The sequence below is a fragment of the Mus musculus genome, chromosome 14 (assembly GCF_000001635.26).
Source record: "Mus musculus strain C57BL/6J chromosome 14, GRCm38.p6 C57BL/6J".
NCBI lineage: Eukaryota > Metazoa > Chordata > Mammalia > Rodentia > Muridae > Mus > Mus musculus.
Window position 1 is genome coordinate 64,213,601 of NC_000080.6, and position 27,083 is coordinate 64,240,683.

Below are 27,083 nucleotides of genomic sequence, written 5' to 3' on the forward strand. Positions count from 1 at the left end.
AAAACATACATACATTCATAGTTTTTTACGCTAGACTAAAAGTTTCAACTTGTTGAGTCTATCGTTAAGTTTTACAAGGGCCGACACATATACAGTGACCAGTTCCTGTACACATATGATTCCTTTAAAAAGGCTTTCAAAACATAAATCAAAGCCTTAAAGCAATCATTGGGCTTAGATTATACACATGTTCAACCCCTGAGAACTAAGTCACAGCACCCAGGAGATAACATCGAAATGCACATCATGGTTAAGCATCAACCTTCTGTTAGCTCTTGTCCACCAGGAGCTAATGAGCTGTCAGCTAGGGGTAGTGTTAACTAGGTCACTGCGGGTAGAGCAAAGCTCCCTTGGGCTATTTGTAAGCTAGAGGGAAAGTGAAGAAATCAATTAGGATCCTTAAAGTAAACCCTAGGTGTTTTTTAATGATACTGCCAGACAACTGAAGGACTAATACACAATGGGTGCTCTCTATTCACAGACACGTCAGCCTCTGCACAGCTCACATCCTGAGCTAGGTGACCCTCGGTCCTTGGGCTACCATATGCATTCTTGGAAACATAGTAGCACCCTTAGGCCCTATACCTCAATGCCCACCCAATTGTGACACACAAGAGTATCTCTACGCACTACTACATGTCCCCTGGGTTGCAAAACTGCTTCTGGTTGAGACATATTCCTTTACACTAATGGAGCGTGACTTCTGATATCATTGTATACTGCCTTCATGGCCCAGGCAGCTGAGTGGAGGAGTGGGAAGAGGTGATAGCCTTAGAAGGGTAGGAGCAGGGGAAGGATAGGAGTCCTCCATGCTCATATCTGGGTTTGTAGTCACTAAGTTCCGTGGTCACTAGGGTGGCTTTGTCTTAATTTACACTTTTAACTTTTTATTATTATTTTAAAATCTCACATACATACACGTTGCGTGCTGACTTTGTCTGAATTCAAGAGAATACAAGGTTTTTAAAAATGTGTTTTTGTCAAACAGCATTTTTAACTGAAAATATTTTTTTTCAGAGGATATATTCTGATGTTGCTTCCCGCCTCCCTCATTTCCTTCCAGATCCTCACCTCCCCACAAATTCAACTCGGTGCGTTCTATCTCTGGCTTTTGAAAACTAACAGGCGAATTTTTAAAAAGAATGATAAAACAAAGAAACGGCACCACACACATACACACAAATACAGATGTGCAAATTCAAGACCCATAACAAACACAAATTGCAAACCATAATATATAAGCAGAAGATAAGTAAGACTTTTTTAAAAAAATGCTCAAACAAAGCAAAAGAGGACAAAAAAAATCTACAAAAATATCCTTGAGCTCATTTTCTTTCAGCATCTCCTGCTGGGTACAGGGCTGCCCTTGAGTGTGGCTTGTATACTCAGTGAGAGATTCCACTGTAGGAAAATAATGTCTCCTCGGCAAGTGGTTGTCAATTGAAGGTAATTTCCTGGTTATGAATGGGAGCGCATGTCCACTTTCTCCTCTTAGCACTGGATCCCCATCTGCCTTGAACCTGTGTAGGCCCTGTGCATGCTGCCACAGTCTCTGTGTATTCATAAGTGTGTCAGTCCTATTGTGTCTGGAAAACACTGTTCCTTTGCGTTGGCCCTTACAATCCTACTGCTTCCTTTTCCAAATAGTTCTCTGAGCCCTGAGGGGAGGGGGTTGATGAAGACATCCATTTAGGACTTAATGTTCCAAGGCAGCATTTCAAGTGATATTTAAAATATAAAACAACAGTCTTGTAGTAAGTAAAAATTAAAATGATTATGTATACAGTTTAGATATAAGTCTCTCAACTGTATAAAGAAAATCATAATAGGTCTTTTTTGCTTATTTAAAAATCTGGGCAGGATAAAGGAGGAGCACTGACGTATCACCCTGTCCTTGCTGGTGACCAGGGTGGCTATCACACTGCCCAAGAATCTCTAGGGGCCTGTCCCGTCTCACGGTGTCCATGGGAACAGCACTGATGCTACCAGGGATGAAGACAAAGATGATGTAGCAAGACTGACTTGTGCTTCTTTTATCAGTTAAAGAAGTGAAGCTTTACCAAGCTGGGAACCTGTGGCTTCATGGTCACCAGGAACTCGGGTTTCTTTTCACACAATTATTTTTAGCACATGGCTCCACGCTCAAAAACAAACATCATCTTCTGGACTTGTAATCACCAAGGCCAAAGTGTAGACCAAGATAAGGGAGAGAAAAGTGATGGAGAGAAAAGTGGATGGACAAGACTATCACCTACTACCTCTTTTATTTATTTATTTATTTATTTATTTATTTATTTATTTATTTATTTATTATTACTACTGTCTGTGTGTGTGTGTGTGTGTGTGTGTGTGTGTGTGTGTGATGTGTATAGGTGGGTAGGTACATGCCATGGTGCATGTGTGAAAGACAGAGGACAGCTTTTTGGAGTCACCTTTATGTGGGCTTCAGGGATCAAACTCAGGTCTCCAGGCTTGCATGGCAGATGTCTTCACCTGCTGAGCCTCCAGCCCACCCTGACTTCTTCCATCTTTAAACAGTCTTCCTAGAAGCTTTGCTCTGCACCATTAATTATATCTCAATGGCCAGAACTTGGTCACATGGCTGCACCTCCTCAACTTCCTGAACTCTATCCAAGGGGCCAAGACCTCTCCTGAGACTATATCCTCCCTCGGCTTCTCCTCCCCTCTCTACTTCTCTTATTTGCTTATAGGTTCTCCCCTCTACCCGTCTGTCCTTCCCCAGTCACAGGCACCAGTGACTTATCCCCTGCCTCAGGCTCTGCATCAAGGAAGCTAATGGACTCTATGCTAGTCATTAATTCTGTTCTCATTCAAACTGATTTGCAGCCCACCTTTGCATGCTATTGCTGCTTGCATTCTGCCACTCTCAGAGAATGCCCATAGTCCTATATACCACCTGGTCCCACTTAGGATGGTGCATCTGTGTTCTGTGGTTAACTCTTATCATATGAAGGGGCTCGGAAGCTGTGGTCATTTGAATATGCTTGGTCCAGGGAGTGGCACTATTAGGAAGTGTGGCTTGTTGAAGTAGGTGTAACCTTGAGGCTCTCCTCCTAGCTGTGTGGGAGCCAGTTTTATACTGGTTGCAGTCAGATCAAGATGTAGAGCTCTCAGCTTCTCCAGCATCATGCCTGCCTGGATGCTGCCATGCTTCCTGCCTTGATGATAACGGACTGAACCTTTGAACCTAAGCTAGCCCCAATTAAAGCATTCTACTAATTTCCAAAGTCCCAAAATCCACATTCCTCCAAACAAAAGTATGGTCAGGCCTATCATAGCAATACTCCATTCCTGGTACCAACTTCTGCCTTAGTTAGGGTTTCCATTACATTGAAGACACACCATGGCCAAGGCAACTTTTATAAAGGACAACATTTAATTGGGGATAGTTTACCGGCTCAGAGGTTCAATCTATTATCATCATGGCAGAAACCATGACAGCATCCAGGCAGGAATGGCAATGGAGGAGCTGAGAGTTCTACATCTTGTTCTGAAGGCAAATGGGAGAAGCCTGACCTCCAATCAGCTAGGAGGAAGATCTCAAAACCCATCCTCACAGTGACATAACAAAGCCACAGCGACACCCATTCCAACAAGGCCACATCTCCTAATAGTGTCACTCCCTGGGCCAAGCATATTCCAACCACCACAGAAGCTATGGCTCTATCTACAAAATTCTGAACACCTCCAGTTGCTTATCTAAAAATCTATCTCAATGAAAAGTAAAACTGCTGATAAATGTCCCAGAACTGCAGTCATTTCCCACAAATGGGAAGCTGGTATTCTCTTTGCTTATGAACTGACCCACTGGTTTGTCTCCACAGAGATGGCACTGAAAGCCTGCACGTCACAGTGACACAGAAGACCATGGCTCACACGGCTCATTCCAGCATTGCCTCCTTTCTGGGGCTGGAAAACAGGATCTTCCTAGTGTTCCAGCCTTCTCCACCAGGTCACAAGCCTCTCTCCCTCACAGTGACACACGGCTTCTTACTGCAATCCAAGAGCTCTTCTTGCCACACCTGGCCTTTTTCTCAGGTGTCTGAGATGAATCCCATGAATATTGAACAGTCTCACTTTACCTGAATGGAAAATTAATTTTGTCAATTTTAGCTGACAGCTCATTTTAAATTTAAAATGAGAGAATGAATGGATAGCCCTTGTTTTATCAAGAGGGAAGTAGAGAGGCCATCAAAATAACTAACAAAGCCTGGTAAGATGGCTCAGTCAATAAAGTGCTTGCTGCACTAGCATGAGAACCTAGGTTCCATCTCTAGCACCCACCGAAAAAGCTGGGCACAGTGGTGGTCACGTGTAATATAAGCACAGACCATCAGTGATCATCACAGACCAGCACAGACCATCAGTGACCACCATAGACCAGCACAGACCATCAGTGATCATCACAAGCCAACACAGACCATCAGTGATCACCACAGGCCAACACAGACCATCAGTGATCACTGCAGACCAACACAGACCATCAGTGACCACCATAGACCAACACAGACCATCAGTGATCACTACAGACCAGCACAGACCATCAGTGATCACTGCAGACCAACACAGATCATCAGTGATCACTGCAGACCAACACAGACCATCAGTGACCACCATAGACCAACACAGACCATCAGTGAGACTTTTTAAGGATGTTTACAAAATAAACACCAAGCATAAACAAGTGGCATAAAATGGAGAAAGTGAACTGTGCATGAGCATCCATTATATCATCTCTATTGCTGACTATAAATGGAGTCTGACAGCTACTTCGAGCTATCCCACTGCTTTCTCTGTCATGATGGACTGCACCTTGGACTGTGACAAAAATAAGCTCTTTCTCCCTTAAGTTGCTTTTATCCTATTAGTTTAACACAACAACAGAAATCGAAACTAAGATTCAATACAGAAAAGTATATAATGCATATATACACATGTACTAAAAGTACATAAGACACAGTACATGAGTTATTCAAGTGTATTCAAGTGTACACTTCAATGGTACAGTTACATGACCGTATCATTATTTATTACCAAGGAGTGGATGCTCAGATAAAGACCACCAACATAAAGAAACGGAGTACCATTGTGCGCCTGTGTGTCCCTATTGATGACAATGCCTTCTAACTTAGTTTGGCCTGTTTTTGAAATTTATACAGAACAAAGCTATACAGTGGTTTCAATCTCCCATTTTCTTCATTTGATGGTTTCAGAACATCTCTCAAGTGAACACCCACCCACAATGGATGCATTCATCCTGTGATGAGCCTGTGAGCAGCCCGGGACTGCAAAGGACATTCTCAACATGCTCTCAGCTATGCACATACATGATGTTCTTATGGGTACATACCTAGAATTGGAGCTTTTGGCTGAGGTTCGCATGTCTTTGATGTAACTACATGTGAGTCACTCTTTGGAGCCATGGCCCTGCTTTACAAAGTCCATGTTGCTCTACCCAGAGTCTGGAAGCTTTGAGAACCTACCAGTTCATGGATGTTCTCATGTCTAATAGTCCTCTTTCTTTCAGTTCATAGATGTTCCCATGTCTGATAGTCCACTTTCTGTCGGTTGGCTTGGTCCATGATGCAGTCTCACTTGATTTTAATTTGTATTTTCCCAATTGATAATGATGTTTTTAATTTTATGCTTCCCCACTGCTATTTAAATACCTTGGCCACATTCCTTTGCAGCAATCTGTGTTTCTAAAAAAAAGCCTTTTTCATATATTTTAAATATTCCTGATATAAATCCACTATCAGATATAATCTCATTACTCTTGGCATTTTTTTTACAATGGGTTAGTTTGCTCAATTTTTATTTATATTTAATTTATGTGTAGGAGTGTTTACCTTCATGTACACCTGGTGTCTGTATGGTGCCTTCAGCAACCAGAAGGTGTAGATCCTTTGCAGCTAGAGTTACAGATGGTTGTGAGACACCATGATGTACTGGGAATTGAACCTGGGTCCTTTGTAAGAGCAGCCAGTGCTCTAAACTGCTTAGTAATTACTCCAGCCCCCACAATGATTTATGATAAGCCAAAATTTTGAGAAGGACGAATTTATCAAACTTATTTTGCCTTTTTTTTGGTTATCACTTTTAGTGTCTTTTATAGGAATCACTTCCAGACCCCACACTATAGTGAAGTCATTCACCTGGAAGTCCTGCATATTTTACCTTTGCTCTTAGGTCTTAAATGTACAAGGTACTAATTTTTGTGCATGGCATGAGGCAGATTCTCCCTCCTAAGGATCTGGAAAGACAAAACAACAAACAAACAACAAAAAGGCGTCTTTATTAACTAAAAAGCCCTCTCCCCAGTAGTGGGCGAAGCGGGTGGTGTGGTAGCTCTGTCCTCCGGCACATCCACATCTTACTTTGCTCCCCTGCACTGTCTGTTTATCTTTCCCCACATCAAATGCACTGCAGCTTAACTGGTGAGGTTCACAATGAGTCAAGACTTGCAGAAGAAAAAAGTTCCTGTGTTCTTGTTGTTATATAAGAAAACATTTGCTTTTATAAATACATGGGAATCTTTTTTTTTTTTAAGTCTGAAGGAGAAGGGGGTGGAGGAGGAGAGAGCAAGAATAGCAACAGCACAGCAGCAGGACTGTAGGTTTTCACTGGGGTTTATACTAAATTTACAAAATAATCTAAGAGGAAGTCTAAGCGAAGTCCGTTCATTACTGGATCTTCCAGCTGCCCCATGGCTAAGTGAACACAATTAGAGATTCATTAACGACACTCACCCTCAAGGAACCTCTATCTGAAATTCTCAGGGATGAACCTAATCGTTTATCTTTTGCTCATGCAAAGTTCATTTAGTAAAAAGGGCTGCTAACCCCTCCTGCCCCCTGAGTGCCTAGGGGGCCTAGCTTGGTGGAGGCTGATGTCTCTTTGGTAGGTTGCTTCCCTACTCAAGTTGCTTCCCACTTTTAGAGCTCAGGGGCTAGGCTGGAGTTTTAGGAGTTAAGACTGGAAGTGGCAGATGTCTTTTTGCCATATTCCATTGGTCAGAACTCAGTCACTTGACCACTAGAAGAAGAGGAAATCCCAGAGAGCTGGGGAGAAGTGAGCATTCCTCAGTCATTCCCTTTGCTTCTCTCCTTAACTTAGGTCTGAAGGAGGATCCCTACCCATGCCAGTACAAGGCAGATTAGAGGCTGTAACAGAGTGTACATCGCTAACGGCAACACTTGTGAGTTTGACACCAGCATGTGCTACATGATAATGAGTTCCAGGTTGCCCTGGGCTACAGAGGGAGTAAGAAATGAATAAACAAGCAAAACACATAAAAACAAACAAAACTACAGTAGTTGCTCCAACACGCTGCAGTTTCTGAGTAGTGCACTGTTCAGTAGCGCATGTGCACCCAGTGAGTCTTTGTACAGACTCTTTCCCATGCTTTTCTCATTTATGAATACTAACTTGTGTTGCATACCAGTAGCCGTGTTTTTCTTTTCATCTGTCCAGGAAACACCCTGTTCGGTTTTCTCGGTTAATGCTGAACTGCTGAACCATGTGCTCTGGAATCCACTTGGTCATGGATCCTGTCTCAAGATGCCACCAATCTCAGTTGGCTAACAGCCCACTGGGGATTTCTGCAAACATTCTCCTAGGTGAGACTGTACTGTGATCTTGCTTTCTCCTGTGCTCAGATGTGGGTATCAAGATTCCGTTCTCTTCAGCCCTTGGAAGGCATCCCACAAGCCGGCAACTATTTCCCTAGTAAATGTTGGTAAAACTCATTGAAGCATGTGATCTTATCAAGTATGGATTCAGTTTCTCTAAGGATCCCAGGGTTGTTTCATTCTGTTGGGCCCTATTTTTTAAGGGGTTTATTTTCAATGTAACTTTTTGTCTCAAGTTCATTGCTGCAGGTGTCCTCTGAGTCTGGCAGTATGTCCAGTGTTTGTATTGAGATTCCATGTTTTTATTCTTCATACTGGGATTCTCGGCCCTGTTTTATTCTTTTGTTTGTTCTGTTGTTGTTGATCAACTATTCTAACAGTTAACCAGTTGAATATACATATAGGAAGTCTTGGCTTTCATGTCTCCTCTGCTGTGGTTTGAACTCCACATCATTGGTTTATGTTCTTAATGATCTCTTTCCTACCATTTGAGATTACTTTGTGGTTGGTTTTCTTGCATCTTGAGATGGATGCCCTTCTGTCTTCTCACAGATGGGTTTACGATCTGTTTAGCCATGCCCTGTGAACTTGGATATATATATAGTACCCTAATCATTGCCTAATTAAAGCATTTTCTAATTTTGTTCATGATTTAGCCTTAATAACTAGGTTTGCTAGTGATTTTTCTTGTCAGCACAGTGAGAAGCAACTTAAAGGGGATTTATTTTGGCTAATGGTTTGAGGGATATGGTGCCATGAAGTGGAGAAAGGCACAGTGGCAGAACTTTCGATTCTGCTTGCTTAGCTCACTGGACAGCAGGGAGCAGAGACTGGACGAGAAGCAGGATCCCACTGTAAGCCTCAAGACCTGCCCCACAGTGGGCCACTTCCTCCTCATAACCCTCACCTCCTAAAGGCCCCACAACCCCAAAACAGCACCACCAGCTGGGGGCCAAGTGTTTAAATATACGAGCTTGTGGGGAAATTTCACATGCAAACTAAAATACTAAGATAGTTAGAAATTAAATTTTCTTTTTAACATAAGAGAACTTTTCTGGATAACTTTCTGCTACTGGTTTCCAGTAGAATGCAATGGTGGTAAGAGAATTCTAATCTATATGATTTTAAACCCTTTAGCCACACTAATCTTTTTTCTGGCTTAGGGTATGCTCTGTGTATGACTGGAAGGGCAGGCCATTTTTAGGTACAATGCAATGCTTCATATGTTCAGGGCTCTGAGGTGCTCACACCTTTGATGCCATTGGTAAGGACCCCCAAACCCACATTTTATGGTGCTGGAGAATTCTCTCAGAACATGGGCGTCTCCCGTCTTCTTCTGCCTGTCTTGCTCCTGCTTCCTTTCTTCTTAATCTGGTCGTTCCTTACAATCTGTCGGCTGTTGCATGTGATGATCTCAGTGCATTCTAAATGTTCAATCCAACATCCTAAATCGTTTTTAATTTGTGAGCTGAATGGAACAGCCCAGCCTGACATTATTAGAGTCTAGGAACTCCAGTTCCCACCAATGATCTCAGCTCTGATCTCCCTTTCCTAATTTAGGACTCTCGTTTGAAGTGTAGTAGTTCTTCTGACTTCATATTTTATTGCTGGAGTGTAAAAATTTTCAGATTCTAAATGATGATGTAAAATGTGTGTGATTCCTCTGAATGTTTCCAAAAGCCCAATTATCTTCCTCTCGCTAATCCTTAACAGCGTGTATGAAATTGTAACGGACACCGCAGGAGTTCACAGACACTGGCAAGTGTGCAGCTGGTTCCAGTCACCACAGGTCATGCTTCCTGCTCTCTGAAATCATCACTTAACAATATGGAATCACGTGCCTTCCCAGAGGAGGAACACAAGGCTTGGAACTGAGCCCAGGGGAACAAATTCCATCTTTGTCACATAATGGTAATGTACTAGTAGGCTCCAGGCAAATCCTCTTGCTTCACTGGGGCAGTCTGTCCATCTGCAGAATGGGTCTAACTTTCACAGGTTCCTTTAAGAATCCAATAGGATTTTACATGCATACGCTCCCAAGCACCGTGGTCAGCATGGGAATGCTACCCACTGAGTCCTTCAATCAGTTTGGAGGAAAGGCCGAGCAAACCTGTTCCATATAAGCATTCTCTGAAAGGGACACTCGAGAGTGCAAACAGCAGCGATGCTGTGCACATGTATGATGGTGCTATGCGGGGGAAGCACACTTGAGAGAAGAATTAATAATGAAAAAAATACCAGATTCTTTGTTTCATTTTTCTCTGTTCCCTGAAATTCTTTAAAGAATGAAACCCCTCTCAGAATCTGTAATGCTGGGTTTGAGCCACTTTTCCATTTTGTGTGTGTGCAGCTGTTTGTTCCCTCCCTGCAAGCATGCACATCTGCTCATTAGCAATACAATATCATTCCCACTGTCTAATTATTTGCAGATGATAGATTTCTTATACATGATCTAAAAAAAGGATAGTCCTTCAAAACTGGTGACTTATTTAAAAAAAAACTAACTTAAAAGGGTCAGCACAATAAAGTTCAGATATTAATTTGGCAAGTTCAAATATACACACACCAGCACCTAATTACCCACTTGATGGGAAACAGGAGGAAAATGGGATATTTCTCCCTGCAATTAATGTTTCCCAGTAGACAGCATGGGGGTGTGCATGGGGGAGACACTGGCTGCTCTTCCATGCACCTGGAAAGAGGCTATGGGGCAGCCGCACTGAGACGGCTGGAGTGATGTTCACAGAGGGAGTGGGCAGGACACCTGTTAAAACTTCTGGCCTATATAAGTTTACCTTCATACACACACACACGGACACACGGACACACACACACACACACACACACGGACACACGGACACACGGACACACACACACACACACACACACACACACACACAGACACACACAGACACACGGACACATGGATACATAGACATACACACACATATACACAGAAAGTCCTTGGGACTTTCCAGCCTTAAGTGTAAGCTGAGAAAGCCTGCATGTTTTTGCATTTTTGTTGCTGCCCTTACTCTCGCTGGCAAGTTCATCTGTCTTGTTGCTGAGGCATGCCTTCACTAGAACCCACTTCTTCAGGACTTCAGTATAGACTGAAGGCCAGCAGCAATCCAGAAATTCTCTAGGCCTCCAGTGCTAGATTGGGACTGCAGTGACATCCAACTGCATGAACTCAACACTTACAATCTCAGTGTCTCCAGGATGAGACAGCCATTATTGGACTACCTAGACCACACCCTATAAACCAGTCTGATAAGACACACACACACACACACACACACACACAAACACACACTCATTATATCAAGTTAGAAAACCAGGATGTATACCAATCATTACATTTGGGGTAAATGCTGAGAAGGTCAGGTTTGTTGGTGTACAGCTACACAGGCTATGAGGGCAGGGAGTTCTACTTTAGCTTGGGAAGGTCAAGAAAGGCCTCTTGGAAGACAGTAGAAATCAAGAGGACAAGAAGGAGCCATGCTTGTCAAGAGCTGTGGGCAGACTTAGCAGTAGTGCCAGACTAGAGCAAGAAAATGTTTCTGTTGTCTAGAAGCAGAATAAAGAAATGAAGGTCACTGTATTTGGGATGCCCTGAGCAGAGAGGGGGCGTTAATCTAAAGTCATGGGTTAATCTGAGGTCACATTGGCCACTTTAGAGTTTATAAATGGCTCCAAAGGGAATGGGCAATCAGAGAATGTGTTGAAGCATGAGAGAGGCTTGTTTTGTGATTTAACATCTTGGACAATAGATCAGGAAAGGGTAGCGGTACAGGACCTAGCAGGCTTGGAGGCCACTGAGAATGGAGCTCTCCCTTATAATCCACATAGACTCCGCCTCTTATTACCCTGAGGATGCTATAAGGACAAGCTTTACTAGAAGTGAAATGGCAAGTGTGAAAACATGGAGGTTCTGGGCTTTGTTGAGACATTTAGTAACAGTTAATTCCTCCAAGTCAAAAGAATGGACTCTGAGTTCTACCTCTGACCCTGCGTGGAGACATAACATTCTGATGTGCCCCAGGTCAGAATATCATGTGCTATTGTCTCCTTCTTAGGAGTCAATCCATCGGGGTCTGTCAATCACCTGGTCCAGAGAACACCCCTCAGGAAGGCTGATTCACCATGAAGACATGCTAAGGAGATTGGGAGGAATAATTATACCCTTAACGAGATCATGTGCTGCATTTCCCAGAAGCCATTCCCTTTATGCAGCAGCTTGCAGAGTACCACTCATGCAGCACTGCTGAACCTGCCTTCTTTTCTGATCTCTAACTCTGGTGTTCTAACTTGGACACCAGCCAAAGATCTAAGCATGTGTTTCCTGGCTGTCTGGGCTTTTGCACTTATTCTCTGAAGCCCCCGCTGCCACGGTGCAGGCATCTGCTTACTGACATCCACTGCTGAACACACTGGCTTTCTTGGACCCTATCTCTTAAAGGTATGGCCTTCTACCTTCCTCTTCTCCATCTCTACCTGGTGGCTACTGAGACTTACAGCCTGCTTGCCCTGGAGCTTTTCTTTCACACACTAATAAGACAGTCCTCAAAACTTTCCCCTGAGTTAGTTTTTAGATTCTTCTATTAACAGAATTAAGAACCAATAAGAGGGAACTTTGATGTCCCTGGTAACAGCAGGATGAGCCAGGAAGGAGCCCTGAGTACAGCCAAGGAAGATGAGAGCAATAATACATGGCCACGTGGCTGGTATGTGGGTGGGCCAAGCTCAAAGCTACAGATGGCATCACCATCCTGAGTCCCCACTCACACACTAAATGCGATTACAGATGTCTTGACCATGGAGCGGTTTAATTAAAGTGTGACAGCAGCTCACCATCAGCTTATTGCTGTGGCTGTGCTGGTGAGAATACAGGACAGGCTACTGGTAAAAAAAGAAGGGAATGAGTCCCAAAGTATGAACCAAGGTAACAGGAGGTTAGGCAAGGCGGTTCTTTCCTTGGGAGCTCAGACTGCGACGATGACTTGACACTTCTGTGCTGTAGCTCTGCCATCCCTGAGGCCCATGATGGCTTCCCACCGAATGCATGCACACGATCAGGGGGAAGAAGAAGAGGGAAGAGGACATCCTTCTACCAAGAGACCATTGCATCCACACACTGAGAAGGAGGAAGAGGAAGAGGAAGAGGAGGAGGAGATGATGTTGAGCTGATTAACATCCTTCCTAGAAGTACAGAGCCTGGAACTTGAACCCATCACACTCACTAATGCCTGAATAGTCACACTTCCAACAAATACCATGCTCCACTCCAAGCCTTATGGAAGTTTGAGTCTTTTTTTAAAGATTTTTAAAAAAAATTTATGTATATGAGTGTTTGTTTGTGTACCATGTGCATGCCTGGTGCCTGCTTAGGTCAGAAGAGGGCACTGGATCCCCTGGAGCTAGAGTTATGGAGTTGAGAGCCACCATGTAGGTGCTGAGAATTGGGCCTGGATCCTCTGCAAGAACACAGGTGTTCTTCATTGCTAAGTCATATCTCCAGCCCCAAAGTTTGAGCCTCTATTAGTATGTGTATATCCAGCTAAAATTATAAGCTATTCAAGTAATAGACACTGGGTCAGTAGCCACTATGAACAGGCCGTGGTTCCCAATGGACTATCTAAAAATTATTCTTGGTTTAGAACTACCAGGAAAGACTTGCAAATCCCACAGTGAGCTGGCATGGCCTAGTGGCCATGGGATGCATATTATGGGTAGCCATTCCCATTTCCCAGAGGTAAGTAAGGCTGCTATGGTTAACAAAACGTGGCCTTCACTTTAGAGTAGAAGTAAATACATAGAGCTAGTTTTTACAGCTCTCACTTTAAAAAGGACACTGACGTCAGAACTGTTATCATAAAGGACCAGCATGTTTAGCACAGGAGGAGGTCCTCTTGCCCAGACGTTTGCTGTCTTCTAGAGCTAAGGAAAGAAACTAGACTGAGTCTTCAGCAAACATGGGGCCCACCAACACTGGGCAAAGCTCTGAGGCCTTAGGAACCTTGCCCCTTCTTTTTTCATTAAATGAGGATTGCAGACAAGATAAAGAGAAGTCAAAAATTTAAAATACTCATCACGAGGCTAGCCCCTAAAAAGTCCTTAATAACTGTAGGGATCCCTCACCCCAGATAGATGAGATGAAATAGCTTATCGCTGCGAAGTCAGACATTGTGTATTGTGATTTGGCCCAGGGTCCATGGTCTGAACTCTGTGTCCTAGGCAGGAATACAAATATTGAACTGTACCATCAGTGAGCACTAGCTCTTGAGGCTGGAACCACATCTTCTCATTCTTCTACCAGAAGCAAAATTCAGAAGCCTGTGGGGGAGGCTCATTGCCTGCATCAACAGCATCATGGAATCAAAACACAAGCCATGCCGAACTCTTCCCAATCACACGGGGGGCAAGAGAATCTCTGAGAATATAAAGTCCAATCTCTAGTGGATGGAGGGCAATGTGGCTATAAACACAAATGTCAAAATCTGGTGAAATGCTGGTGTGCTGAGAAAGTTCTAGCTCTGCCTGCCACTCCTTTGGCATCTTGAGATTTTCATGCTCGTCTAGTTAGTTCTTATACCAGATACACCATGAGGCTAGATTGTATCTTTAGCAGATCAGATTCTTGGTTGTCAACTTGACTATACCTGAAATAGACTATAATCCAGAAATGGAGAGCACACCTGTCATCCAAATTGTGAGGCTGGAAGACAAAGGCTTTTGATGTAGATCTTAAGGCGGGAAGACACACCTTTAATCTGGGCCACACCTTCTCTGGCAGCCTACATAAGGACAAGAAGGAAGCTTTTGCTCTTTGCCTGCTTGCCTTCCCCTTGTTAGCACTGCATCCCTTCCTTGGCATTGGAGCCTACTTCTCCAGGATTCCAGCACACACAGAAGACCAGCTGAGACCCAAGCAACTACTAGATTCCTGGGCTTTCCATTCATGGCCAGCCATTGTTTAGATTAGTTGGACTGCAGCCTATAAGAATATACATATACATATACTTATACTTATACATATACATATATATATTCACTCATTCCATATGACCTGTGACTCTAGATAACCCTGACTAATAAAGCAGGTTAAAGAAAAACAGCAAAGTTCAGAATTGAGTGTCTTGGCCCAACATCTAAAGGCTGGAGAGGGTCTAAATTGGGGCCAGAACCCAAATCTCTTCAATCTCAGTCTCTTCCATGTTCCCTGGGGAATTTCAGCAGTTAGGGGACCAAATAGTTACACCTATAGTTATATCTGGGTAAAGACAGAATGCACTGGCCTAAAGTACAGGTTTTGTGGTAACTGGTAGATGAGGCGAGTCTTCTCTTCTCTAGCCAAATGTAAGCTGAGGGTTTTGCTCAGTTACTCCACTTGAACCACTGAGAGACAATCTCTTGGGACTGAGAAACGATCACACAGTGACTATGGAAGGACAGATCCCTGGACCTATCTATAGCTCTATGTGTATCTGTGTGCGTGCATGTGTGTGCATGCATGTGTGTATGCCCAGGTATGCATGTGCGTGTGAGTGTGTATGAACATACTGTGTGCATTGTGTGTGCACATGTGCACACATGTGTATGTCTGTGTGTGCCTGTGTGTGTTTGTGCATGTGCATGCGTGTAAACATATACATGTACATGTGTGTATGTGTACATGTGTGTGCTCATGTGTACATGTGTGTGCACATGTGTCTGTGTGTGTGATGTTAGTTGCCCTCCTTAATCACTCTCCACTTGGATTTTCTGAGTCAAGGCTTCTCATTGAACCCAGATCTCAATGCAGGTAGGCTGGCCAGCCAGTGAACTCCAGGGATCCTTCCATGTCTACCCTCCCAGCTCTGGAATTACAAGCAGATGACATCCTGATAGGCTTCTGACATGGACAGTGGCTCTCCAAACTCTTGTCATCATGTATGTATAGCAAGCACATCACTGATGAAATTGTCTCCCGAGCCTCCATACCAGAATCTTCCATGTCTTGCCAGTTTTGTCTCCTTCTACACAGTAATGATGTCTGTGACTCTATTCTACCTAGGAGTGCTGCTTCAGTTCCTGGAAGCACAGACACACAGGATTTCCTGTTTCCTCTATGTCCTGAGGATGTGACTTACTTGAATAGATATTTTAAGCTTAAATTCTGCTACTTCTGTGGGGGGACCCTTGGCATTAGCAAAAACAAACAAACAAACAAACCATAATTGCAAATATCATCCAAGGGTTTTACTTCCCCTCCAAATACATTAAACTCCAATCCAAAACTGTGAGTGGCCCATTCAGACCTTTAACAACTTCATCAAGAAGGTTCTACAATCTTCCAACATGCTATTTACAGTCTGTGTCTCTGGAGTCATGCTTTTGGGGAAGACACGCATGTTTTCTGGGCGTATCCTAGCATCAAAGGCCAAGTGGTCCTCCTCAACTTCTTCGGCACTGTCGGCCTTTTTGTGGACAAGCAGTACTCATACAGGTGGAAGCATTCCCTGGGTGGCTTTAGGAATTGCCTAGTTTTGCTTCTGGAAAAGAAATTTGAGGGGTTGTTGCTTCACAGTTCAGAGTTGTCCACACCTACCATGCTGTTCCCTCCTGAAAATTTCCTCTCTGTATGAGGTAGCAGCCTTGTATATGTTCCCTACCCTCACCCATGGCATGGCATTGGGGCTCTCTTTGCACAGCCATTTCCCTGGGAAACAAGGAGGAGGGGAACCTACTTTCATTCACAGGCTAACTTTCTCCTGACAACTGCCTATCTTTCATGCAATGGTCTGAAGTTACACATGACCACAAGTTGAAGCTTCCGTGGTCACTGGAATATGATCCAGGGTTCTGAATTTGAGTTTTGGCTTCAGTTTTTCCAGTGTCCACTCATACTTGGTCTGATGATGCCATGCAGTCTCACAAATACTTATCTGAGTGCTCAGCTGATCTTGGTCCACTGGGTTCTGACTTTCTTACAAGAACACATTTTCCGGAGCTGGAGAGATGGCTCAGTGGTTAAGAGCACTGACTGCTCCTCTGAAGGTCCTAAGTTCAAATCCAAGCAACCACATGGTGGCTCACAACCATCTGTAATGAGATCTAACACCCTCTTACGAAGTGTCTGAAGACAGCTACAGTGTACTTACATATTATAAATAAATAAATTAAAAAAAAAACACATTTCCCTGTCTCAGGGGCTGATTCATCCCACCTATTTGGACCATTTAGTGATTAGCATCACCAAATGGTATGCCTGGCAAACAGAGGACATACAAGGTCCTAGATGGACAACTACTTCCACAGTAGTTCAGAGATGGTAACAGGGGAGTCTCACACATTTTCTGACCACATCTCTCAAACCCTGAATACTTATTCTGAATTACTGAGGAAACCCCTAATCAAGCCACAAAGTCTTGAAGAAGCACTATTTAGTCTTAGACAAATGTCTTAGACCTCTGATTTATAAATGAGCATAGCCACAGTCCTAATATGGTAAGGACAGAGATGAAATTAGATGAATGGATGAGTTAGAATTTCTGTGATTGAAGGCATAGGAATTTGAGTCTAGCTAAAGAGCAGGAAGAGCACGTGGCTCTGGGGCTTAGGAAGCCATGTGACAGCAGGCAGAGTAGGCAGCTAGCTGCAGGAAGAACAGGTCTCAGACCCCTAGAGTCTGTCTCCTGGTGCATCTTACATGTCTCTGTCACTGTTTATCTTCCTTCCTGGTGAACTAACAGAGCACATACAAAGCACCTTAGCCTTGGCACCCCAGCAAAGGGAGATACCTTCTTTTCTCGTGTAACAGCCCTAGGGGATGACTCTAATACCTCTGCTAAGTCATCTACCCATCCCCTAAACAATAGGACAAAAGCCTGGCCAAGTTGAAGTCATCCCTTAGGCCAGTGAATCTAGCCTGGCATCTAGAAGGTTCCTGGGGGACCTCATAAGGGAGAGGGAGAAGGAGGAGGGGGAGGGGGAGGAGAGGAAGAAGAGGAGGAAGGGGGAGAGGGAGAGGGAGAAGGAGAGAGACTGTTAGCATGTTCCACTGCATTGTGCTATCCCCAAAGTAACCCTGGTAACGGCATGGGAAGCACATTGAAAGTCAAGGCTTCGGTCCAGGATGCTCACCTGGATGGGTTTTAAAATGACTTCCAGGTCATGAGTCTATGAATGGTATTAAAAACACCCCTAGAAAAAAAGCAGGCAAAGCTGTGCCGTGTACAGCCACTCTGGTGCACGGTGTGATGGGTTCATAGTGTATCCCTCCTCTTTTCACAAGCTGAAGTCTCTGCTCCTATACCACAGAATGTGGTTGCATTTGTAGATTTAAAAGAGTAGTTTTTGGTTCTTTAAGCATTTTATTATACATGTGTGGGTGTTTTGCCTGTGTGTATATTTGTGTACCATGTCTGTGCCTGGTGCCCTCAGAGGCTAGAAATGAAATTATGTGGATCCTAGGAATCAAATCTGGGAGAACAGACAGTATTCCTACCTGCTGAGTCATCTCTCCAGCCCAACTGATGTTTTGTAAAAGGTAATTAAGTATAACATAGTCACTAATAAAACTGGTGTCTTTGTAAGAAAAGGAAACCCATCTAGGAAAGACTACATGAGGACCAGAGAGGAGAAGAGGGCCATCAGCACACCAAGGAGAGAGGCCTCAGGAAAAAGAAAGCCTGCTGACTCCTGGCCTTTGACTTACGGTTGAGAAGCCTCCAGAATTTTAAGGCAATAAATTCTTGCTTTGGAGGCCATCCAGGCATTCATACACTCTTATACCCTGCTAGAAGAGTAACACAGACAATAAACAAACAAACAAACAAAAAGAAAACCAAGAGGAGGTGAGGAAGGCTGCTGAGGCAAATATAACTTAAGTGTGGAAGAGAATAGAGTGTACAAGGGCCGTCCACTGAATCTCTCCTGGACATTCAGGGGCCATACCTGTTAACATACCTGAGCTGATAAGGGCATGGTGGAATGGGTAAGATATTAAGGGAGGATGTAAAGGTAGAAAAATAGTGATGTGGTCCTGTCTGAAATGCCACTGAAGGGGGGTTCTACAGGAACAGAACATTGTGAGAGGCAGCCAAGTTCCAGGCTCCAAGCTGCCCTGCAGGACCTTGCTTTGGGCTTTCTGGATTCCTAATGTGGGTCTCCCCGGTGGTTTAGAAGCTCGGAGCATTCTATCTCGACCCCCGGCTTTACATGACATAACCGAATGTCTGCAGCACCCGAGGAAGACTCACTAGCATGAGCTCTTGGATACAAGCAACAGCCAGAGTTTCCTATCTCTGCTGTCAAGGTGGTCTTACACATGTGATAGGGCAACCCAGCGGTCCAAACTCTGGTGACAACAAACCTTTGGACTGCAGTGCTCTTGTCCCTGTAGGCCTTGACCTACTGGCCCACATCTCCGCTCTCACCTCACCTCAGGACCCATCCCCATAGAAAACCAGACATTTCCATTACCGCTCCAACCAGGTCTTAACCCTAATGTACCTGGCGGGCTCACCTGATGATGTAACAACTCTCTCTCTCTGCTGTACTTGCCTTCGCTCTGATCTTTGATCTTTGCAAATGACCCCCATAGTGGGTAGTTCTAGTGGGGCAAAATGGGGGACACACTTGATACAACACACAGCACTTAAGACCCACCAACTTGCTCTGTTGGGCTCATGCTAAGATTTTACCACAAGCACAAACGTAGCTAGAAATCTCCACTCCTTAAGAGATTGTCAATATGCAAACCTCTCACAGAAAATGCCAAAGGGAAACTTGTTTATGTGAGTAGACAAAGGCTGGGCAAAGGATGCTTGTGCAAGATCCCAGTTCAGAAGCCTCTCCGTGCCCGAGCAAGGCACTGATAAAGCCACCCTTGTAAGGAGGCTAGGATGTAGTGGAGAAATCTTTCACTATTTACTGTAGTATTAGTCAACGGGAGACTTTCTGCTTGTGAGTGTATCCGAATAATGTATTTGGCCACCAGATACTGTTTGTAGTCAAAATACATTAATATCCCCACATGACATATTCCAAAGAGGACAAATGAAACGTTTGGATAGCCCAAGTTGCATTATGGACTACTGAACACTGTTTTTCACCTTTATATTCTTTTTGTTCCTTCTTGTAATCACCCACAGACATTTCTTTAAAAAACAAACCCGATAACGTCAAAAAGATGAGAAAAGCTAAACTCTGAGAAAACAAAGGGACCATAAATCAGGGAAACTGTGGTTACTGGGAAGACACTTTAATTTTGTAGACAAAAGGCTGCATTAAGGAAGAATAATGCAATAATCAAAGGTGAAGGGATCGCCATTGTCTGGCGTCTTTCTCTGTGGGAATTTTCCCACCCCTGACAGCTGTAATGGGGGGAGGGGCGCTGGCTGTGGCTGCGCCTTTATTCTCTTACCCCCCACTCCCCATGTGCTCCCGCCCCGTTCCGTCAGTAAATGTCTGCAATCATATTCTTGAGCTCCTGTGTGATTTCAAGGTTCATCTCTCCCATGCAGCTCAAACACTAATTATCCCAGCTGTAATTAGTAAGATAATTAAATACTGGCTCACTCATCACTCTACCTTGGGTCGGGTCGTGATTCTCCCAGAAGACCTTGAGCAGTTCCTCAAAGCTGATGTGCTCTGGCCGGTACACAACCCGGACGACTTCGGCGTGGCCAGTTTTTTCTACAGAGAGACAGAACATACAACCCAATTTTACTGATAACATCAAGTCATTGCAAGCTACTGGGGCTCCAAAGATCCTGCAGATGGGAGCTGGACTTTTCTCTCTGATGGAAGGGTACAAGTGTAATTGGATTTCAGTTGCTGGTCTCATCCCCAGTCTCAGTCCCCGGTTATAAAAGCATAGTTATCCTCCCTGGAGATTCCCGGGATGAAGACTTCTGTGTCTTTCATATGAGAACTCAACTCCATTTTCATTTTCCCCCCACCCCCACATTTATTCATGTGTGTGGGTTCATGTGTGTGGGTGTGCATATGGAGACTTCAAGTCGACGTCAGGAATTATTCCTGATTGCTGTTCTACCTTATTCACAGAGGCAAGACTCCTCAGTCAAACTAGAGCTTGATCATACAGCTAGTCTTGTTGCTCTGAGGATCTTCTATCTCTCCCTGCTGCTGGACTTTACAGGTGTGCTGCTGCTTTTATGTGGGGGTTCTGTGGAATCTGAACTCCATTCCTCACCCTTAGACAGCAAGTGCTATAACTGCTGAACCATGTCCCCAGCCTGGATTTTCATCTTCTAGTCTCATTTTTATGAAATCGAGAGCCAATCAGTCTGACCTGGTGCTCAGGAGTGAAAACTCTGAAAGGGGACTTTCCCAATTTCTTTTTACATTACTCTAACTACAAGGAGTAGGCTCAGCTGAAGTACAGACCAGAATAATGCTAGAGAGAGAAACCTTCAGAAATAGACTGAGAACTCATCCCTATTAGGTAAATTAGTGGTAAGACACAGTTGCCGTGCTCTGAACACTGAGTCAGAGACAAGCACCCAGGAGTTGTATTTTCTCAGCCCAGTTCCTCTCTGTAGTGAATATCTGTGCTAGAAAATGTCCTTTGCAGTGTTCACCGTAGCGGGTTTATTCTCACAGGCAATACTGAAGATTCAAGAATGGGGAACGAAGTGCATGCCTGTGTATTTCTTATAGCTGTCAAGGTCATGTTCTTCCTGTTGGCCAGTCTCAGAAGCATGTAGGAACAGGGCCCCTTCCCACACAACACAATCTCTGTATTCAAATCTGTGCACGCTCTCTTTTCTGTCGCCTTGTGTATCATAAAAAAATTGGCCTTGTCCAAAGAGAGGTCTGACCTTTTCTCTTGGTGCCTGTGAGAAAAACTATGAGATATCCAGTAGAAAAGAGGCTGTTCACAGTGGACCTTAGGATAAGGTGAACTATATACAGCAGTCTTAAGGTAGGACTGACCATGCAGAAAGTACAACCATGGGGCCTTTGGTTGGCATGCTTTTAGCTAACCTGGAGGCTGACTCCAACCACACCGGGGATCACTCTGTTGACCATGCTGATAGGATGGCTGGTACCTGCATAAAATCCTGGGACACCAAAGCTTAGGTATGTCTTACTGATGAGCAATTGCCATGCATGGATGCTGGAGATTATCCCAGCTCTGCTGGAGAAAGATCAGAAGCCTGTGGAATCCACCCCAACACTGCACTTTGCCTCCCTGGCTGGCCTGGAGCCCTGTTGTGCCCTGGTAATAAATCATGACTAATCTTTCACTGAATTCTGATGGTCTTTCATGCAAATGACCAACAGTGAGATAGTCCGGGGAGGACTCTGGACTTAAGCCTCAGTAGGCCAGAGTGTCCGCTTGCATGAGGGCTTTCTCACTTCAGTTGTGTCTGACAGCAACTCCCTTTTACAAACCAGACAGCCAAGATACACAGAAGCTTAAAAACATATGCCCGCTGACTCCACAACCAGGGGCTACTTGCTATGTCAAAGGAGACTGAGCAAGGCAAACACAGAAAGCCTGAGTCCAGAAAAGGAATAGGATTTCTTGTTCTCTCTATTCTTTTTAATATGTAAATTTCTTTTTGATTATAGGAACAATGTTTATGAATAATGTTAAGCTGAAAAGATGTAAGAAACATAAGAGGAGAAACAAGGAGCAGGTGAGACCACTCATTACCATGAAAGTTTGAGCAAATGGCACTTGTAATGACTGCATAACACTCCATCGGGTCGTCCAGCTACGTCGTCATCGTTTCTTATCACTGGGCATTTACACAGGATCCTATTTCTAACCATGGACATACATATTTTCCCACACTTCAGAGGCATCTCTAGCCGCAGCTGACTAACTGGAATTTCTGAATCAACATTTATAAATATTGAAAGATTTCTTAGTGTCCAGTGCCAAACGTCTCCTCAGTAAAGCTGGCCACATTTTCCTTCCCCATAGGCACCATGAGGGCTGGTCTCCCTCACTGCTGTGGTCTTTTTAATCTGCAGCATTCATAGCAGGAGGAGAGGGTTCTGCTGCAGTAGGGGTCGTTTCATGTTACTGAAGTGAACACTGAATCTCATGGTGTTGGCCAATTTAGCTTTTGATTTGCCCTAATGTTTGTCATGTTCTTTTTTCCCCATGAGCTATTAAGGGAAATTATAATAAAATTTTATTATTAATTGGTCGATCCATACAACTTTATTCCAATACCATAGTCATAGAATTTAGCATCTAAGCAGATTTTATATTTGTTTATTACTTTTTCCATTTTCATGTGCATGTGGTATGTATGTGTTTGTGTTTGCATGTATGTATGTATTGTGAGTGCATCTGCATGGCTGTACATGCAGAGGCCAGAGGTTGATGTCTGCAATCACCTGATCCCTTTTCTGCCTTATTCATTGAGGCAGGATCCTGCAATCAAACCCAGGGATTGCCAATGTCAATTTGCTGGTCAACTTTCTCTGGGGATTCCTGCTTCCACCTTCAGAGTAATTACGGTGAGCCACCATGCCCACCCAGCATTTATATAGGTTCTGCTGATCCAAACTATGGACTCACACTGCACTGTAATCACTTTAACCATTGAGCCTTTTCTCAATCCTGTAAGTAGACTTTATGCTAACGAATCTAAAAGGGGAGGCCATGGGGAGCTTAGAAGATTCAGCATGCATAACAGTTGGTGATGGCAAAACACTTTTGGTCTATTACACATCTGATTTAATCATTTGCAATGTCAAAATGAATGAATTAACTACTAAAGTGATATGTAACTTGATAATATGAAAAGCATTAACAGGCAGGGGAGATGGCCCAGTGGTAAAGCGTCTACTTCATAAATGGAAGGACCTTGGTTCAGATCTCAGGCACCCATATGAGAAAGTTTGGCATGGTGGCTCCTATCTGTAATGAATGCTAGGGTGTTAGTGGTATTGACGGGTGGCTCACTAGAACTCATCAGCCAGTTAGCCTGGCCAAATCAACCAGGAGAGACCCTGTCTCAAAACATACTGTGGAGAGTGATGTGGGAAAACATCTGATGTTGACCTTTGACCACCACACACATACATGTGCACACACCCATGAATACATCATGAACTACAAATACACATATGCACACACATACACAAAGTACTTAGGCCCTCTGAATGTTAAAAGTGGTAACCATAGGTTATAAACATGACAACATATTTGATGTGAAAAGCCTTGAAACCCAACAAGGTATATAAACCAGAGATGCAAGTAGACTCCTCACATAGAAAGCAGTAACTGTACTGTGATGTTAAAAAAAAAAAGTTCAATATTTTTATGACTCAATAAAAGCAAATAAATGCACGCTGAAATATTAGGCTACCATCTTTTATTTATTACCTGCGGCGAAACTGCTTGAAAGTGTGCTGGTGGTGCTGAATGGACAGTGACCTGCCTCACGTGACCCATGACAGGGGGAAAAGAAGACCAAGCCATTTTAGAAAGGTCACTTGCGAACGTGGAAAGATCCAAGAAGATGTTTGTGTACTTCGATCATGTGACCAGAAATACAGCTCACGAGTGCAACCCCCCCAGGAATGGGAAGATACCCAAATACCATGAAATGTACTTTGCCATCTCTACAATGGCAGAGTAATGTGAGAAACGCATATTTGATTAAATGTTACCATTTTGGCTACACATAACAGTGGCAATCATGCGTGCCATCATATCGTATATGCTTTTTTGGTGGCTGGCTTATTTCATTTGGCATAATGTCTTCCAGTCCATCTATGCTGACATATATGCTAGAAGGTCTTTTTTTTTTTGTCTCATTTTGTGTGTGTGTGTGCACCCGCATGTGTGTGCGTGCAAACCATGTTTAGTTTATCCATTCATCCACCAAAGGACACTTGAGTTGCCTCTGCCCTTTCGCTTCTATTAACACAGGATACAAATATCGCTATTTACTGGTGCAAAACAGGCACTGCTTCCTTCACAGATGAGCAAGCCAAGGTCTCTTTACAAGTTTTCTCACAGAAATCACACCTCTAGGAAGCAACAGGATCCAAGACCACCAAGTTTTGAGTGGAGGTAAAGTATTTGCCTACCCAGTTACACCCAAGGAGGGATTTTACAACAGAGGAGCCTGAATGCACTAGGAGACAGCAAATGCCACACAAACAGTGATTTATAGGAAAAGTCACACTGTGTGGCAATGGATACTCACGCTCAAAAAAAAAAAAAATAGCGTCTTCTTTTGTGATAGCAATGTGGGGTCAGGAAGAATTTTTTTTTTTACTAGTGTGTGGGGAATGGTAGGGGAGGTGAGAGAGTAGGTGTGTACACGCCAGGTCGCATGTGTGCAGGCCAGAGGGCAACTCTCTGACGTTGGTCCTCTCCTTCTATATTCTGGGGATAAAACCCAGGTCACCATGTTTTCAGAATAAGCTCCATCCTGTGAGCCATCTTGCTGGCCCAGGAAAAGGAAATTTACTCCTTACAAACACTTCTGGCTATGATTGCCACTGATGTTATTTGGAAAGAGGTTTTAAAAAGCCTGGCCATTTAAAGGAAACCATCATTCAAGTTCAAGCCCCAATTTGCATTGACAAACAGTGCAGAGGATGCCCTGGCCAAGCTCACCTTTCAGTGTCTTTACTTTATTTCTCCAAAGCAAAAGAACCTGTGCAAAAATACACACTGCAAAGGATCAAAAGGATTCAAGGGACTCGGGAGCTTTATGGAAATGCCCCAGCTTGGCAGGAAGGAGCTAATGCGCTGAGCTAATTTCATTCCAGAGGCCAAACTGCAAACACTGTTTTGTGCTTCCTGAGATAAAAAGGCCAGATCTTAAAAATATTTCGAGCTGTGTCTTCACATTCCATCGTGCAAATAGCATGATGGGAGCGATGTGCAAACATGCTTGTTAACAGTCAGCTACAGCACAGCAGGTGGCTTCTCACTGCTGGACAAAAGTATCTTGAAAGGAAAAAGGAGAAGGACCAGGTAGGTGCCTTTTCTGAGCGTCCTTGCTCCTCAGCCTGGCCCTCCAGACCCAAAGGAAGGAACTTGACTTCAGAGGAGTGGGTGATGGGCTACTGTTGCCTGAAAACTAAGCACCTAGGAAGAGATATTGGAATGTGCACTGGGCAAGCATGGCTGGGCCACCCGGACAGAGCAGATCCTGGAAGCTTGGAAGCCTGAGTAGCTGGGGAGCCTCTGGGCTATTTAGCAACTGTTTGGCCTCCTGAAGCTCTTCTCTAGGCTTTGGCTTTACTGTCTGCAAAATGGGAACATTAATAGCTTTGGCTGCATGGGATTATACTTGAGATTAGTTCCGTACTAGATTTTTCCCCAAACCCACTCAGCCTTCATCAAGATGGGGGTACTTGCAGACTCAACATTGTCCTCTTAACCTAGTGACGTGCTCTTCTGCCTTATCCTCCTCACCCCTAAGTCCTATGTGATTCTCCCTTCTCATTATAAAGTGGACCGCTTCCTTGCAATGGGGGACAGCTGTACAAACAGCTCTGCTGTGTGAACATATCAGAACACAGAATGCACCCATATCAACTTTATTAATAATTGTTAGTGTTGTTATGATTAGTAAATTGCTGTTATTTAAAAAAAAATTAGCGTGAGAATCTGTACCCTTGCAAGATTCTCTAGAAAATTTCTAATAGTTTGAACCCCACAGATCTGGAGTGAACTCCTGAACACCTTGAGGGACCTGCCCTCAGCCCTGCTTTCCTGCTTTTTGCACTAACTGTCTCTATGGTCAGAAGGCACAGGAGGCTCAGAGCCTTCAATGATGGAGGAAACAAAGGTTATTAACTCTTTGCAAAGGTCTGTGATGACAGTGGGGAGCAGGTGGAGAATGGGCACCTAATATTCTCTAGGGGCAATAACAGTATAGACAGGTGGAATATGTGCCAAGCCCTGGAGATGAATGGCCCAAGCTGACCCTCACAAATACCTCGAGGCAGGCAACATTATTATTCCCAGTCTTTGGAGGAGAAAACCAAGAAACAGAAACCACGATATCTTTCCCAAATATATATAGTGTGAAGAAGACAAGATTTGAGCCCTGTTAAGATGGCTCAATGAAACAAGAAATGGGAAGATAGTGAAGATGGTATAATGACTGGGCTCCCATCTCTTAGACTGTCACAGAGTCAGAGGGCATGTTCCTTGTGGCTAGAGAAGGCAGGGGTGAGTCCGAAGGAGGGTAAATGGAAATAGGGTTGAACTTTTTGTCCAGAGGGGCTCTTGGGGTCCTGTCATTGTTAAAGGTCCACAGTTGTCCATTCCCTAGGTACCTACTCCTGTCAATAAGAGACAGGAACCCCTGTGCATGACTTGCATATTGCTTCTGAATCTCTGTGTGTCTTGCAATATCACTGACACTCTGGGTGGCTGTCTAGATAGAGTTTTATTGATAGTAAAATCAAGGCTGCCGGGCAGTGGTG

The 27,083-nt window shown here is 43.9% G+C and overlaps 1 protein-coding gene and 1 long non-coding RNA gene across 11 annotated transcripts in view; one reads left to right on the forward strand and one right to left on the reverse strand.

The window, feature by feature from the left end:
* Msra (methionine sulfoxide reductase A) overlaps positions 1–27,083 on the reverse strand; it is a 333,283-nt gene that overhangs the window by 90,980 nt on the left and 215,220 nt on the right. For all 10 annotated transcript variants that reach the window (NM_026322.4, XM_030247606.1, NM_001253712.1 and 7 more), the window contains one exon: positions 20,229–20,333. In NM_026322.4, the coding sequence (NP_080598.2) occupies positions 20,229–20,333 (105 nt within the window). The remainder of the gene's footprint in view (positions 1–20,228; positions 20,334–27,083) is intronic.
* Gm52132 lies at positions 2,327–26,174 on the forward strand. Its single transcript, XR_003951180.1, has 3 exons — positions 2,327–7,640; positions 9,366–9,563; positions 22,239–26,174. It is a non-coding gene; the product is annotated as a predicted gene, 52132 (long non-coding RNA).